The sequence below is a fragment of the Antennarius striatus genome, chromosome 10 (assembly GCF_040054535.1).
Source record: "Antennarius striatus isolate MH-2024 chromosome 10, ASM4005453v1, whole genome shotgun sequence".
Classification (NCBI taxonomy): Eukaryota; Metazoa; Chordata; class Actinopteri; order Lophiiformes; family Antennariidae; genus Antennarius; species Antennarius striatus.
The window spans coordinates 20,922,361-20,937,376 of record NC_090785.1 but is presented as its reverse complement, the minus strand read 5'-3'; the positions used below and the strand labels follow the sequence as shown (position 1 = coordinate 20,937,376).

General features: G+C 45.3%; 2 protein-coding genes and 1 long non-coding RNA gene across 3 annotated transcripts in view; 1 reads left to right on the top strand and 2 right to left on the bottom strand.

Annotated features, from left to right (window-relative positions):
• The window catches only part of abhd18 (abhydrolase domain containing 18), a 24,684-nt gene extending 15,173 nt beyond the window's left edge, over positions 1-9,511 (bottom strand). The window contains exons 1-6 of the mRNA XM_068326226.1: positions 9,381-9,511; positions 4,846-4,947; positions 2,171-2,255; positions 1,988-2,088; positions 1,642-1,717; positions 72-156 (exon numbers count right to left, since the gene is read on the bottom strand). Coding sequence (XP_068182327.1) covers positions 72-156; positions 1,642-1,717; positions 1,988-2,088; positions 2,171-2,255; positions 4,846-4,937 — 439 coding nt within the window. The 5' untranslated portion in view covers positions 4,938-4,947; positions 9,381-9,511. The remainder of the gene's footprint in view (positions 1-71; positions 157-1,641; positions 1,718-1,987; positions 2,089-2,170; positions 2,256-4,845; positions 4,948-9,380) is intronic.
• Positions 9,429-14,480, top strand: LOC137603043 (uncharacterized). Its single transcript, XR_011037225.1, has 4 exons — positions 9,429-9,569; positions 10,959-11,139; positions 11,420-11,572; positions 11,683-14,480. It is a non-coding gene; the product is annotated as an uncharacterized lncRNA (long non-coding RNA).
• On the bottom strand, positions 10,529-15,016 carry igbp1 (immunoglobulin (CD79A) binding protein 1). The gene is made up of 3 exons (XM_068326225.1): positions 14,487-15,016; positions 11,399-11,725; positions 10,529-11,085 (listed from the first exon to the last, which is right to left on the bottom strand). The coding sequence occupies exons 1-3, from the start codon at positions 14,961-14,963 to the stop codon at positions 10,831-10,833; spliced, it is 1,059 nt and encodes a 352-aa protein (XP_068182326.1). The 5' UTR covers positions 14,964-15,016; the 3' UTR covers positions 10,529-10,830.

Sequence of the window (15,016 nt, the reverse complement as noted above, 5' to 3'; positions counted from 1 at the left end):
TTTCTATCATACCAACAAGCACAATGTTTTTTTAAAAAAGGGACAGACGCGAAGAGCCAACAGAAGGATATAATATGGGTTCTCCAGAAGCAGCGAAGCCATTCCAGCCTCTCTGATCATGGGACGTGCCATCAGGGTCCGCCGGCGCCAGAAGAACTACACACAGACAGGAAAACAGTCTTCAATACGAATGCATTAAAAACCACAACCTCTGTGTCAGTGGGAACGCTGGGGCAGAACCCCATCAGTGGACATGATGGGGGATGCTGCTGGGACAGAACCCCTCCAGTGGACATGATGGGGGCAGAACTCCAACAGTGGACATGGTGGGGGCAGAACCCCACTAGAGGATATGGTGGGGGACGCTGCTTCAGATCCCCCCCAGTGGACATGGTGAGGGACGCTGCTTCAGAACCCCACCGTGTCCAATGGTGTGGAAAGCTGCTAGGACAGAACCCCACTTGTGGACATGGTAGGGTATGCTGCTGGGGCAGAACCCCACTAGTGGACATGGTAGGGGTTGCTGCTGGGGCAGAACTCCACTTGTGGACATGGTAGGGGATGATGCTGGGGCAGAACTCCACTAGTGGACATGGTGGGGGCAGTGTGGCTACAGACCATCGTCATTCACTGATTAGTACCTGATGATGATCACGACCTCTACAGTCCTGACCTGGAGTCACCTGACTAGTGAACTGAAACAAGCTATGTCCTCTAAGCTGACGTGGGGTCAGATGACTAGTGGACTGAGACATGATGCTCTATGTCATTAGAACCGGACCTGACTGTCTCCAGGTGTCTATACCATCTAAAACCATCAGCTTTGTTTCACATAGTCCTGATTTACAAACAGCTGGAGCCCCTTACGAACGGATGAATGAATAAATGAATGAATGAATGAATGAATGAATGAATGAATGAATGAATGAATGAATGAATGAATGAATGAATGAATGAATGAATGAATGAATGAATGAATGAATGAATGAATGAATGAACGTTGGATGTGAGCATGGCGGCTGTGACAGGCTCTCATCTTGGTGACTGTGTGTCGGGTTCCTCCTACAGAGATACGTTCACTCTCCACCACTCTAAAGGATCTTATATTATTACCAGTGGGACAATTATTGTGGGCGTTCTGCCATCAGCAATGATTTAGTTATCAAGACAACCAATGTTTTCAATCACACCACACATTGGGACCCTTTCTGAGGAGCATGTGGCAACAGACGGAGGTCCTGGAGGGGTTCATCTGCTGCACATGCAATTGCCAGTGTTCCTGAAGGTCAACATCTGAGCTGATACACGTGAAGACCTGAAGAGGTGTCGGCATCCACTCGCCCTGCTTAAGCCTCACCCTCCAGGGTTGTTTTCCTCTCAGTGGGAGCAATGACACCAGTGGGAACACTGACAGTAGTGGCTCACACAATCCTGGCTCACACAATTCTAGCTGACACTGGCTACCAAGGTATCTGCTTCATTCCCCTAACCCTAACACACTCATTCTAATATTATTTATACAAGAACACATTCCTAGAGCAACAAACAGGAAACAGAATGTTCCACTTCTGGTCTTATCTACAAAGATTAGTTCTAGAACCACTTGAGGTTTAAATAAAGGTGGAAGCGTGAGAGCCTTACATGATCTCCAGTTCCTGCCAGGTGGATGCATACTGGTCTGTTCTTCTGCCACCTCTTAGGAACGATAAACTGGAACCTGAAATCACAGAATCACACACACACACACACACACACACACACACACACACACACACACACACACACACACACACACACACACAATCATTGGGCCTCTGGTGTCAGCTGAAGTTCAGCTGACAACAGTAATGTGTAATGTTGGAAAAGTCTCTACAATACAAATATGAACCATTCCCATTGCCGTATTTCTGCGTCAAACAAAAACAGGGCTTTGATCACATGTTGTGATGTCTCCACCCCGACTGTCAGGATGACCGGCGTCCTCTACCTGGCTTTGACAGCCTCGGGGGGCAGGACTCCAGGAAGGAAGTGCTCGAGAGGCGAGATGAAGAAGCCCTCGAGGATCTGACAGTCACCGTGCTCTTCTGTCTGTCACAAAGGTACAAACAACAAGCACAGCTGTGAAACAGAAGTACCGGTGAACGAGTGAGAGAAAGGGGGGGGGGGGCACCTTGCTGATGTGAACTGGGTAATCCTTGGGCACCAACAACTGGCACTTTGCTCTGTCTCCAACCACTTTACGAAACTCAAAGATTCTGCAAAACCAAGAGCAGTGAGTTCAGGTCAATGTCCCCACAGACCAAACACCACACACACATCACAGGCCAGTGGCAACAAACACACATGACAATCATCCTCCATCCATTTGCTCCCATTTAGCGGGGTGTGGGTCATGGGGGCAGCAGAGAAGCCCAAACCTCCCCCAGCTCCACTGGACACCATAACTCTGAGGACCATCTAACTACCAACCCATAACCTGCCTCCGTGCAGCATGACACTTCCTGTCAGGCACCGCAGCAGTTACAATAACACATGGCCCGATACACGAGCAAGACCCCAGAAGGAGTTTGTTAGTACATGAAGTCCTCAAGATATGAACAACCGACTAACGAACATTCATAGATATGAACAACCAACTAACCATCATATCCGACTACTGTACTTCCTCTTCCTGCCACAACTCCCCCCAGCCGAGCAGCATAATATGAACACCGCATAGGTTCAGATTTCACATGTCATGTTGACATGACTCCGAATTTTGCTCTGATGTCAGACTTCCTGTGGTCTTTCTTGTTGGCGTCATCTGCAGCATTTCTTCCTTCTATCCACATCTCTGTGAACTTCTGAGTGGGAAACGAACCCAAAATGTATTTACGTTCATGGAGACGTTCACCAACATGGAGACTGAAGACACATGTTAAAGTTAGAGCAGCAATGTAGACTATAGACTACCTGTCAGAAAACTGTCACCACCTGTTAGTTCACTTTTATTCATTATTGACAGGTTTGTTCTCCTTTTGGGACTAAATGATGTAGGAACCAATGTTGGCTGGGTCATGTTTCTGTCTGGAAGCATTAACTGATGGTGACGCTGAACTCTGAATGTGTTGCTAGTTGATCTTAACTATTTGTGGAGTTAACTGAGAAATTTAATGAAATCAAACAGAGTCATCAAAAATAAAGGGACGTGTCTGACTTTTGATGACCAGGAAGTGACATCAGCGTGTCATTCATGTTCTGGTTGGACCACCTACTCTCTGTGATGATCTGGCTGAGGGGTTTCAGGACTTAACAGAACACCAGTGGGGTGGCCTCTGGGCTCATCTTCCACAGTCCCACTGAGTTAATTTCCACCTGCGTGGCACTGGGTGTGGTGGGTTTAGGTCCACCTGCGTGGCACTGGAATCGGTGGGTCCAGCGTCCACAGGTTGGGCCATCTACTCCTCCAGTCTGAGGGGGCTCCCAGTCAACCAGCTGTTGGTCCTGTGGGACCGCTGCCACTTCATTTCTGGGCTGTTTTTTCATTGTGGCCAATATGATGCTCGACAGGAGCTTCTATGCTATGCAGACAGGTCACTGGTGGGGCACTGGGCGGGTCCCATCAGGAAGTCTGTGTGTGTGTGTGTGTGTGTGTGTGTGTGTGTGTGTGTGTGTGTGTGTGTGTGTACCACTCCAAAAAGTAAGGACATTTTGTTTTTGGTTGAAATTTTAGGATGAATCTAAAATTCACTTGGGCCTTTACAGGTGACCTGCATGTGACATTTGACCTGTTGGATGCTTCAGGACTTAATACACACCTGGCTCCTCTCTAGCTGGTGTCTGATCCATGAATCGACCAGTTAACCTCCCTGGTCCATCAGAGTTTAGACGGTCCTCCTCATGGTGTCATCCACATTCTGACATCATGACACCCAGACAACACCCACTAACTGATCACCAGACCGCACTCACTAACTCACATGTGTGAAACTCAAGGGCCGGGGGCCAAATGTGGCCCGCCACATTATTTTATGTGGCCCACGAGAGTATAAAAGGTCAGTGTGTCTAAAAATAGGTCAAAAGTGTGCTTTGAGCTCAATTGCATTTCCCACAATGCCGTAATTAAACCCATTTTAACACTGACAAACATGTTTTGAACAAAGCTAATGGCCCAACTTGTTTTTGATGTGATTATTCTTAATTCACTTGGATAGTTTGATCCTTGATTGATGGACTTATGTGGGTTTCATAACCTGAAAAATTAAAAGCATTTATGTTACAAAAGAGCAAGAAGCAAACATAGTAGCTCTGTGTAACTGTAATGTTTGTACTGTAACTTTATTAAGTGATAAATTCAGAGTTACTTAAATTAAGGAGTAGTTACATTTATTTTAAATTACATTGAGTTAGGTTACATTTCTAAGTTACATCTGGCCCTTTGAGGACAGCCATTATGCTGATGTGGCCCTCGGTGAAAATGAGTTTGACACCCCTCCACTAACTGATAACCAGACCACACCCTCTACTTGACTACCAGACCACACCCACTAACTGATCACCAGACCTCACCCTCTTCCTGACCACCAGACCACACCCACTAACTAATCACCAGACCACACCCACTAACTGAGGTCAGGTAGTTGCTCTCCTAGGAGCCTTCTGCAGTCACCTTTGGTGTCACAGAGGAGAAGAGTGGCCAGACTTGGGGGATGTTTGAATATTCCCAAGCTGTCCAGAGAACCCTACACTGTAGAGACGACAGATGCCAGTCAGGTTCCTCCCTTCTTGAACACCACCCTCTATGTTCTCCACCATGTTGCTGCCTCCAGCTCCCTTGTCTTCTGCTATGGGGTGTCGGTTCCATACCTTTTGAGGTCTTCAGGCTTACCCCAGCCACCAATGAAGAGTTTGGTGAGGAGCAGCCTTCTGTAAAATACGTCCAATCTGCTGACACCCATGGACAGGCACCTGGAATACACACACACACACACACACACACACACACACACACACACACACACACACACAATCAGAATGATTCTGCGTCCAAACTAAAAAAATGATGAAAACGAAGTGTTCAAACTACAGTATTTTTCACACTGGATTATAAGGCACACCCTCAATGACTGGCCTATTTTTAAAAAAAAAATCATACATCAAGTGCACTGGATTGTAAGGCACACTGGATTACAAAACGCATCTGACAACTCATCTTCAATGAATGCTTTATTTTAAAACTTTTTTCATATATAAGGCACATTGCTTTATAAGAAATTGAGAAAATGATAGGCTTTTAGGTGAGCCTTATAGTGTGGAAAATACTGTACTTGATAGATGTTTTCTTGAAACCAAAAACCATCTCCAGCGTGAGCTGCTGTCCACCAGGCGTATGGCGTACAGCGAGCTCATGACACCCCCCCCACTGGCTCCCAAATGTTTTATTCTCCCAGAAGAAACAGACTTATATAGCCTTAAAGTACCAGATTTTATTTTTCAAAATAAACATGACAACCTTTTCTTTCAGGCTGAGGAGGGCGTGAGGTCATACCCACTAGGAACCTTAAGTGTCTGTGGTCTGTCTGCAAATCCAGGCAACACTCCTGTGAGATCACTGACAGCATCTGGTCCAAAGCAGGAGGTCAGCTGACCACCTGATTCCTGAATAGCAGCGATGGATTCAATTTGTTCACACTGCAGAAGCATACGGAAAAAATACCACCGTCTGAAACTAAAAGTGTTCCAATGAAATGTTAGAGTGTGACCTTCTATGTTGGCCAGGCAGTATATCACATTACATTATATTACATTACACTCACTCATTTGCTTCGAGATGAGACAATGGTAATTATTGGATATGGGTTCAGGGTTATGCTGGACCCTATCCCAGCTGGCTATGGCCAAAGGGTGGGGCCCGTCATCACAGGGGACACAGGGGCCACACAAAGACAAACAAACTATGGATTATGGTGACGAACGCAGCCTCGTTGTATGTTTGTGGTCGGGGGGAGGGAGCCAGAGAACCAACAGCACCCTAATATACATAGAAAGGCCCTGGGGGGGATTGAACCAATGACCCTCTGTAAGGTAACACTACCCATTGTGCGACCGTGACATCCACACAGATAAACACAAGATAAATATAAACATTAACACAGATAAACATATATAATAACTGATAATATCTGTGTTGTCATTGTCATTTAGTTCTATAAATATAATAGTATTAATAAGATTTATATTTATACAGTGGTACCTCTACTTATGAACGTCTCTTCATACGAAATTTTCAAGTTACGAAACACCTCAACAGGAAAATATTGCGTCCTGTTGCGAAGTTACGAAAGGTAAAAATATACTATGGGCTGCTACTCGCAGCTCCCAAGTTCTCTGAACGCAACATTCTTATAGCTGCTCTGCCATTGGCTATTACTTAGCATCTTCCTGGCATCCCATTGGCTGAGAGGGACCTCTATTTGTAGCTAGAGAGGTGTCTATGCAGCGTTCTCGTCATTCGGCCCTCGACCCGTAGGTGTTCTGATAGTTCTAAGTAAATATATTAACTTTTTAATGACCTCGTGAAGGAGGATTCAGGTGAGGGAACGTCGGCGAAAGAACATTGGGAGTTTAAGGCATTGCGTGGGTGTTTCGAAAAGTTCAAAAGGAGGACTGGAATTCACTCTGTTGTTCGGCATAGTGAGGCAAGTAGCGCATGAACCAAAGAGGGCAAAAAACAACGAGGACAGCAGTTAAAAGGTAAATGATCATCATTTTTATTCTTTACTCTATTCTTTGTTTTTTACATTATACACAACTCTCATTTATTGTGTAATAATCTAATTGTAACATGTATTTGTTACATGTTTTGATGCATTTTTATGCTTTATAAAACATTTATGTCTGAATTTTGGGGGGCTTGGAACGGATTAGGGCATTTGCATGGAAAACACGTCTCTACTTACAAAATTTTCTACTTACGAAATTCCGTCCAGAACCAATTAATTTCGTAAGTAGAGGTACCACTGTATAGCACTTTTCCTGGACACTCAAAGTCACTTTACAGTGGCTCCATTATTCATTTACTCCTCATTCGTTCTTGGTGATGGTAAGCTACCCATGTAGCCACAGCTGCCCTTGGGCAGACTGACGAAAACATGGCAGCCGCTCATATGGCCCCTTCGACCACCACCCAATAAATCACACACATTCACACACCAGTGAATCCCTCACTGGAGGCAAGGAGGGTAAAGTGTCTGGCCCAAGGACACAACGACAGGTGACTAGGGAAGTGGGAGCGGAAATTGAATTGCCGATCCTACAATCATTGGACGACCTGCTCTACCACTGACTCCACTGCCGCCCCCTGCAGCCACCAGCTCCGCGGCAGTGGAGTCAGTGGCCCGATCGCTGGCCCCACGGCCGCCGCAGCCGATGGCCGGCGCTGTCTCTCCCTGGACAGTAGCGGATGGGATGTCCCTCCTTCTCGCACCGGAAACATTTTATGCTCTCAGTGGTGACATAGACCTTGTAATTCAAGTAATTAATTTTAAACGCGAGCGTGATGTTCAGCTCTTTATTGGTCTGTTTAGGGATCATCATACCCTGTCTCTGGAAAAAGAAACATTTCTTCAATGGGTGAATATTACCACCAATCTGGAACTTTTTAACAGGAGTCAGTAGCCGACCATGTCGCGACAGCTCTCTCTCTTGCTGAGGTAGGGCATTTGATATGATCCCCTTTTTAGCTGGGTTAGCCAGGGGATGGACGGGGTTGGAGGTTTACTTAATCACCACACCGCTCACACACCCACACCTGGTGTACCTTTTCAACTTCATCGAGAAAAATCACCACTGCTTGATCATTTGGGAGGCTGCTTTTACGATGTCGTACCCAACCTGCTCTCCCACCGCGAAACACACCTACCCAACCGAGCAGTTGACAGTCGGGGCCAGTGTGATACCGTGTTGGTGCGTCACGGTATTGTCCTCTTCTTGCCATGTTGCCCCTGTGGGCTGTCAGATTGCCTCCAAATTACCACAAAATCCCCGCAAACGACCGAACGTAACTGGGATGTAACAGTAATTAACTGAAATGTGAATACACATACAAAAAAGCAAAAAACAGAATAAATGTGACACTCTAGTCACTTCCCATCACAAACTCCCAAAGTGTAACCGTGGTTACACTGTTACACAAAAACATGTATAAACATAAAAAAAGGCAAATAATAGAATGAATAGATGCAAAGACGCCACACACTCCTTCCTCCTCTCAGATCAAAGCAGAAATCAAATCTAATCTCTGGCTCTGTGTGTCTCTGGCTCTTTTCTCCATGATCCCTGCTCCCTTCTCCTTCAATCTGCCGAGTTTTAAAATGCACATATTAGCAAGGAGTTAAAAATAAACTTAAAACACAGGTTTAAAAAGGAAGAAAAAATTCAAAAACCAATTGTTCGTTCTCTACAATCATGCTTTTTACTTTTACCATTAGTTTCTTCAATATATAGACCTTTTGGTCTGTAAAAAACAGTTGGTCACTTCCTTCTGGATTTTTTAAATAAAAACTGATGCTATCTAAAAACATGTTGAGGTCTTTTGCAAATCATATTTGCGAATCATATTTTTCTCTTATGGCTTCTTTCAGACTGCTTTCATTTTCATTGTCAGAGCTACTTGTACACCTTCTTGTGTACGCGTTTTTTTCTTTTAGCAGCTATTTAGTTTGACAAATGTTAAAAAGTTAAATGTTTTATTTGTTCAGGAAACACATAGTACTATTGAAAATCCTATCATTATTTGTTTTTGAGATGTGAATTCCTTTTTGAGTGAATCTCTTGGATTTTGTGTCACTGCAATCAATCAATCAGTCTTGCTTGCTCTGGAGGGTTCAGTTGGGTTTTTCTGTCTGTTGAAGCGCTTTAAAATGTTGCCATGATTAAGCGCTACATAAATTAATTTGTGATATTCTTTTTGTGAATAAACGTGCTTTTAAAAATCCCCTCCCCATTCTCTCTCAGCACAGAAAATAAGTAATAATCGATGGGCCATAAACCATGAACTCAGCTGGGTCACCTATCCGAAACCAGTGTGGTTCTACTTCTCTCGGCTTTACACCTGTGTTGCTGTGGACCAGTCAGTTTGGAACGACGCACAAAAAAACGTGTGATCGTGGTTCCGTGGGTCAGGTGTGTTCAGCCATGAACGGGTCCCATAGGTCACTTGAGGTCACCTGACCGCTTTGGTGTCTTGAAATATGGCGGTCAGACGTCCCGCTGAACCCAGTTCCGCTTAGCAAGTTTAGCGAAGTTAGCCGTCCGAGCGGCGCTCGTCCGCCACTGACGGCCCCCACAGACAGCCCGGGACGAACCGACACACAGCACAGCCGGCAGCACCGACACGTTACCTGAGACCGGAGGGAAGGCGTCTCGTTCTGGTCGCGCGGCCGCCGTCAGCCCGGGCTAGCGAACACCATCACCTCCTCAGGCCAGTGGCTCGCGCCTCCGACAACTTCCACGGACGGTGTCGCGAGCTTCCGGTGGCGGTCTTCAAAATAAAGGCATCGGGTCCCCAGAAACTGATCTCCAGCACGGAGGTAGATGATCGGTTGCAGGAGCGTGTGGGACAGTTCAAACGCTACACAACATTGTTCATGTGTTGATAACGTAATAAAAAAAGTTTAACTGTCTGACAATATATAAATATAACAAATATAACATCTATACATGTGATCTGTTTATAGATACATACACATAAATATGAGTAAAAACATGTATGATATACAGTATATATACAGTACAAGAAAAGTGCGAAACATTCAACCCTGTGGAATTTCTTAAATATCTGCATAAACTTGAAGTTCTCTTACTTTTCCCTCGATGTCCTGTGAATGTTTTCATGTTATGCTGACCAAAATTATGAAATATGACAAATAAGACTTCTGATTTAAATGAAGATCAAAACACATTTTATGACTTATTCATGTAGAAATATAAGAAATTCAAAGGGTTGTTGCTGTGGCAACAGCACTACACACTGTGGCACCTTGCTGTCCACCTTCAGATTTTTTCTAATATAGTGACTGTAGACAACAAAAACCCCAAATACCTTGAAATTCTACACTGAGAAACATTTGTTCTTGAATTGTTTGTCTGTTGTTCAATGTCGTTTTCCACAGAGGTGAATCCCTCCGTCTCTGCATGTTATTTTTATACCAAACCATGTTGTCAGACTGTTGCTAGGTAACGTCTTTTCTGTTGACATCTGTCACCAGGTGTTCTTTGAACTGTTGTATATGTGGGGTTAGATAATACTCCTTCAAACTGTACACTTACTGTAGTGCAGCGCTTCACAATTGCCATCTATAAAGGCCCCCTTAGACAGAACGCCCCCACCCAAATAAACCCTACACCACAGCAGAGTAAATACTCCTCTGTTAATTACAGTTAATAGACGTGAAAGCCCCACTGCCCTCTACTGTCACAGATGTGTCATTACACTTTATTCGGGGCTCCCCCCACTGCTGCCGTGTATAAACCAGTGATTGTCTGGCACTGTGTTTGGATCAGTCTTTATTGAGTTGACACTACAGGGAAGAAGCACTGGAGTCACGGCTGGCCTAATCCAGTCCACAGCAGTAGTGTTTCTGCTTCCTGAGCCCCACTCAAATAGAAGGTGAAAAACCACTGTCAGCCAATCCTGATTGATGACAACAGGTAATCTAAATTTGCCCTGAACACGTGTGTCAGTGACACTGTGGTCTTTCACAGGTTTCAGATCAGGATTATGAAGAACATCCATTTTTAGAACTCATCAGTATTTCTACTCCGACAGAGGCCCTGCGTGTTTGGGAGTGACTAGCCCATGTTGTGGCGGTTTCCATAACCTCTGCGATGAGTGTCCTTCCAGTCGTCCCAGTTTCTTGCCTTCATCAGAGCCTCATTGTTGTCGCCCTCATCCTCCTCTTCCCTCTCCTGTGTCTCAGCTTCCTCCGCAGCCACGTTTCCTGGTATCCCCTGATCGGGGAGGACTCCATGTTTTCTGTGCTGATCATACCAGTCGTCCACCGTCATGGTGGGGAGGCTAGGATATCCGGCTCCCAACACCTGAGCCTGAGGAGGAAGCAACACATCCCATCACTCACCCAGTTCTTCTGCTTCTAACAGGTCTGAATCTTTGGATCAGGATATCTGTACATCTTTTCTGTTAGACAAACTTCATCGGCATCCAGATACCAGCTGCTCATTCAACAAGATAATGTTAACACTTGTGTGTGAATAACATCATTAACTTTTGAAAATTTGCCACCAACAGCACCAAAAGCCAAACAAATGGCTGTACTGAGCCAGTGCTGTTCTAGTTATCTTTACATTGAGTGTTCTAGTCCCACCCAGCCGTCATGAAGTACGCCCTTCTCTTGCTCACCTGTACTCTGTCCTTGGTAAGGATGAAGGGTTTGAAGGCCTGCCTGATGGCTGGAGCTGGTTGCGGGGCGCCACCTGGCCTTGGAACATCCATCCTCCTCAGGATCTCCACCTCTTGCTCGATACTCTCTATTTCCTCCAGACACACGGTGATCCATCTCTTGACATTCAGAAGGTAAAAGTCTCTGCAGACCTCATCATCGGCTTGCCCGCTGTCCACTGCTCGCCGTACATCTGACAGTCTGCTTTCCAGTTCCTTCTTCTGACGGTACCTCTCAATCTTAGCCTGTCTCTTTGCAGCCAGTGACACCAGGTCGGACGAGGCAGCCTTGGAAACAGGAAGCACACAAAATGGTTTGGAGCATCAGCAACGTGTTTCCAGCTGTGTCCTCAGCAACACTTGGACTCCTTAAAGTATAGGTTGGAAAAGAATTCCAGATCATTCAGAAAACAGGAACACCAGCGGCTTCACCATCATTCATGGTGCTCGTCGTTCACAACCACGTTTCACCGTTGCCATAGAAAAACCCTGCTCAAAATGTTCAAGGTTCAACACAGCAGCCACAGTACAATCCAGTCATCCAATGACAAGAAGCGCAAAACTAGGCCACCAACTCCAACTTGAATGATTTGGTTTCTAAATTAATAAATAAATAGCTTTCCTTAACAAGCCTGTTAGTTTCAATGATACCACAACTCACTAACCATCAATATCCTCTAGTCATCAGGAAACAGTTCCGTGAAGGGAGGTTTTATAGTTACTAGAAGTTATAGAAAATACTGAGATATCATTTCTTCGTCACTATCGCATACTCGTTATTCTATTTGTCTATAAAGTCCTTTGAATCCAGGTCTTCCCTCCTCTGTCCATCTGTTCTTTGTGTGTCATCTGGATGGTCAGTAGATTTGTAGGCATGAACCTCGTCTGACTCCTCGCTCGTCCCTCCTCACATACTAACAGGAACAAAGTCAGATTTTTACACCTTCATTTATCATATCTGTGTTTAAATTTTAAATTATAGCACTGTGAACTACTCATACATATAATCGGTGTATGTGGATGAAATGAAAATGAATCAATTCTCACGATAATAATTCAACCTGGACATGCAGTGAGTACGAGTCCAACAAAGCAGCCACTTCCTGCTGCCATCTTCTCAGTGCTCGAGGGTCCAGCCTTCATAAGTTTATGCTACTGTTAAGTAAATATAAGTACAAGTAAGTTTATACCAAGTAAGTCTATACTACTGTACGGATCACCATCACCAGCCTATCCCAGCAAACTGGGGACATGAGGAAGGGGACACTCCAGGCTTGACGCCAGTGCACCGAGGAGCCACACGTAGACAAACACGCCTACACCTACGCGTAATTTGGGACCAGCCAATTAATCTGAGGTGTATGTTTTTGGAGGTGGGTGGAAGGTGAAGAACCCGGAGAGAACCCACGGAGACACTGGGAGAACATAAAAACTCCACACAGAGCAGGACGTGAACCCAGAACCACCTTTCTATGTCTTGTTAATTACGTTTGAGAAATAGAACTAAAATCCTCACAACCACCAACAATTCAAACATGTCCTTTGTGGAGGACCTTTGTGACGATGAGTATCTTCCACCCACAGCATCCGACTGCATTGACTCCTTCTGCTCTCTACAGAGAATATTTAGAGCTTTTCAATGATACCAAATGTACACAAGTGGGGCTTCGATCCCTTTCAGTTAGTTTTAAATTCACTAGTTATTGAACTAAATAGGTTTTTTAATTAACTAAGTAATAATTAACTAACTAGGTTTTAAACTAACTAGTTTCTGAACCAACTTACTAACTAACCCATTAGGTTTTGAACAAATTAGGTTCTAAAACTAGCCAGGTTTTGTACTAACTAGGTTTTGAACTAACCCACTAGGTTTTGAACTAACAAGGTTTTGAATTATTATTTAACATAACAAAGGAGTGCCACATCAAAGCAGATGGCCCCTTCAAAAAGAAAGGAATAGGGGCAACAGATGAAGCCCTCCTGAACTCGCCACCATAAGGTGGTCGGACAACAAACCTGTTACAATGACAACCTCTGCCTATGGCACTAAACCTCAGGACACACGCAGAAGATGGTCCAAGAAAGACAAAAGGTTTATCCAGGTGTAAAGGCCACTGCCAATTGCTACAAAACCAACATGGGTGTTTTGGACTTGTTTGGCGAATGTTGAGTTTGTACAGGATAGCCTCTCGCACTCGGAAATGGACAAAGTGTGCCGTTTTCCACTTTTTTGACCTAGTAATCACCAACTCGTGACTTCAGTGGTTTCTCCACTCAGCACAAGAGTGGAGAAACCCCTGAAGTTCCATGACCTCAAACTGCTCCTTGGTGAAGACTTGATCACTTGGGCCGAAGCAGGAGCCACAAGTGACAGTGAAGATGACTAGACGCTCCCACGTCAAAAGTGTTTCCATCAAGGGGAACTGCTTTTTGAAGTCATCCCAAATAAGACAACAAGGAAACACAGAACTAAAGTGATGATGGACATTTCTGTGGATGTTAAGCGCAGGGATTTTCTGGTCGCTTATGCTTATTGGGTTCTGGTCGCTTATGCTTGCTCTGATGGGTTCTGATTGATTGATTACCATCGAGGATGGGTTTCACACACGTTCTGATGCCCACTATGGACATCAGAGCATCTCCAAAGCACAACGCAAAACAAAAGTGATGTTTGACAGTCTGTATGCTAAAAATGTAATGTTTTCTCTGGGACTAAATAGTTGCAAAAAAGGTTCCGTTTCACACGTATGGCTGTCCGATGTCCACTGTAGTGGACACTGATATTTCAAGAATAAAACGGTTTTTTTAATGTTTCAGTATTCTAATTACCTCACCAAGGTTGGGGAATTTTAAAAAATGGATTGTGACATTATTTTCCTGGTAGTTATGAGGATAAAAAATTTAAAATGTAATACAAAGATAGAACGAACAAAGGGAATAGGTCTCAACCTGGACCCGTCCCAGTAGGACCAGTTCTACGCCATCCAGAGCTGCTCACTTGACGGTTCCGGTACCTTCACTGGACCCTGAGGCCGAGCCGAACCCTTACCGTTGCTGTGGACAATCCGTTCTGTGGTTCTCCTTCAGAACCCGTGTTCTCGTCAGTGGGTCTCGGCAGTTCGAACTGCGCTACGTTGTAGTCCTTACTCCTCCGGAGGAAGTCCGTGAAGCGGGCCTCAGCCGCCAGCAGCAGCTCCAGCCGCCGGTCGCGGCCGCTCTGCTTCAGGGTGAGGGCTCCCAGCAGCGCGGGCAGCAGCAGGTACTTCAGGTCGGCCGTGGCCACCTCCTCCAGCTCCTCGTTCCTGCTGAACAGGTCGAGCTGCGCCACCATCCGGGACGCCTCCTCCAGCATCCTCAGGCCGCGCTGCACCTTCGCCTGGACCACGGTGGAGGCCAGTGGCTCGTTCGTGCTGTCCACCTCATCAAATATCTTCCACCCACGCTCCAACAAGTCGGACAACTTCAGAGGTTCCGCGTCTGGACTTGAAATGTGCCCAGGATCAGCTTCATGTTCCGATTCCGCCATTTTGAATTGTTTTCCGGGTCCTTCTTCTTCGTCTTGTAACCGAGCATCAGCTG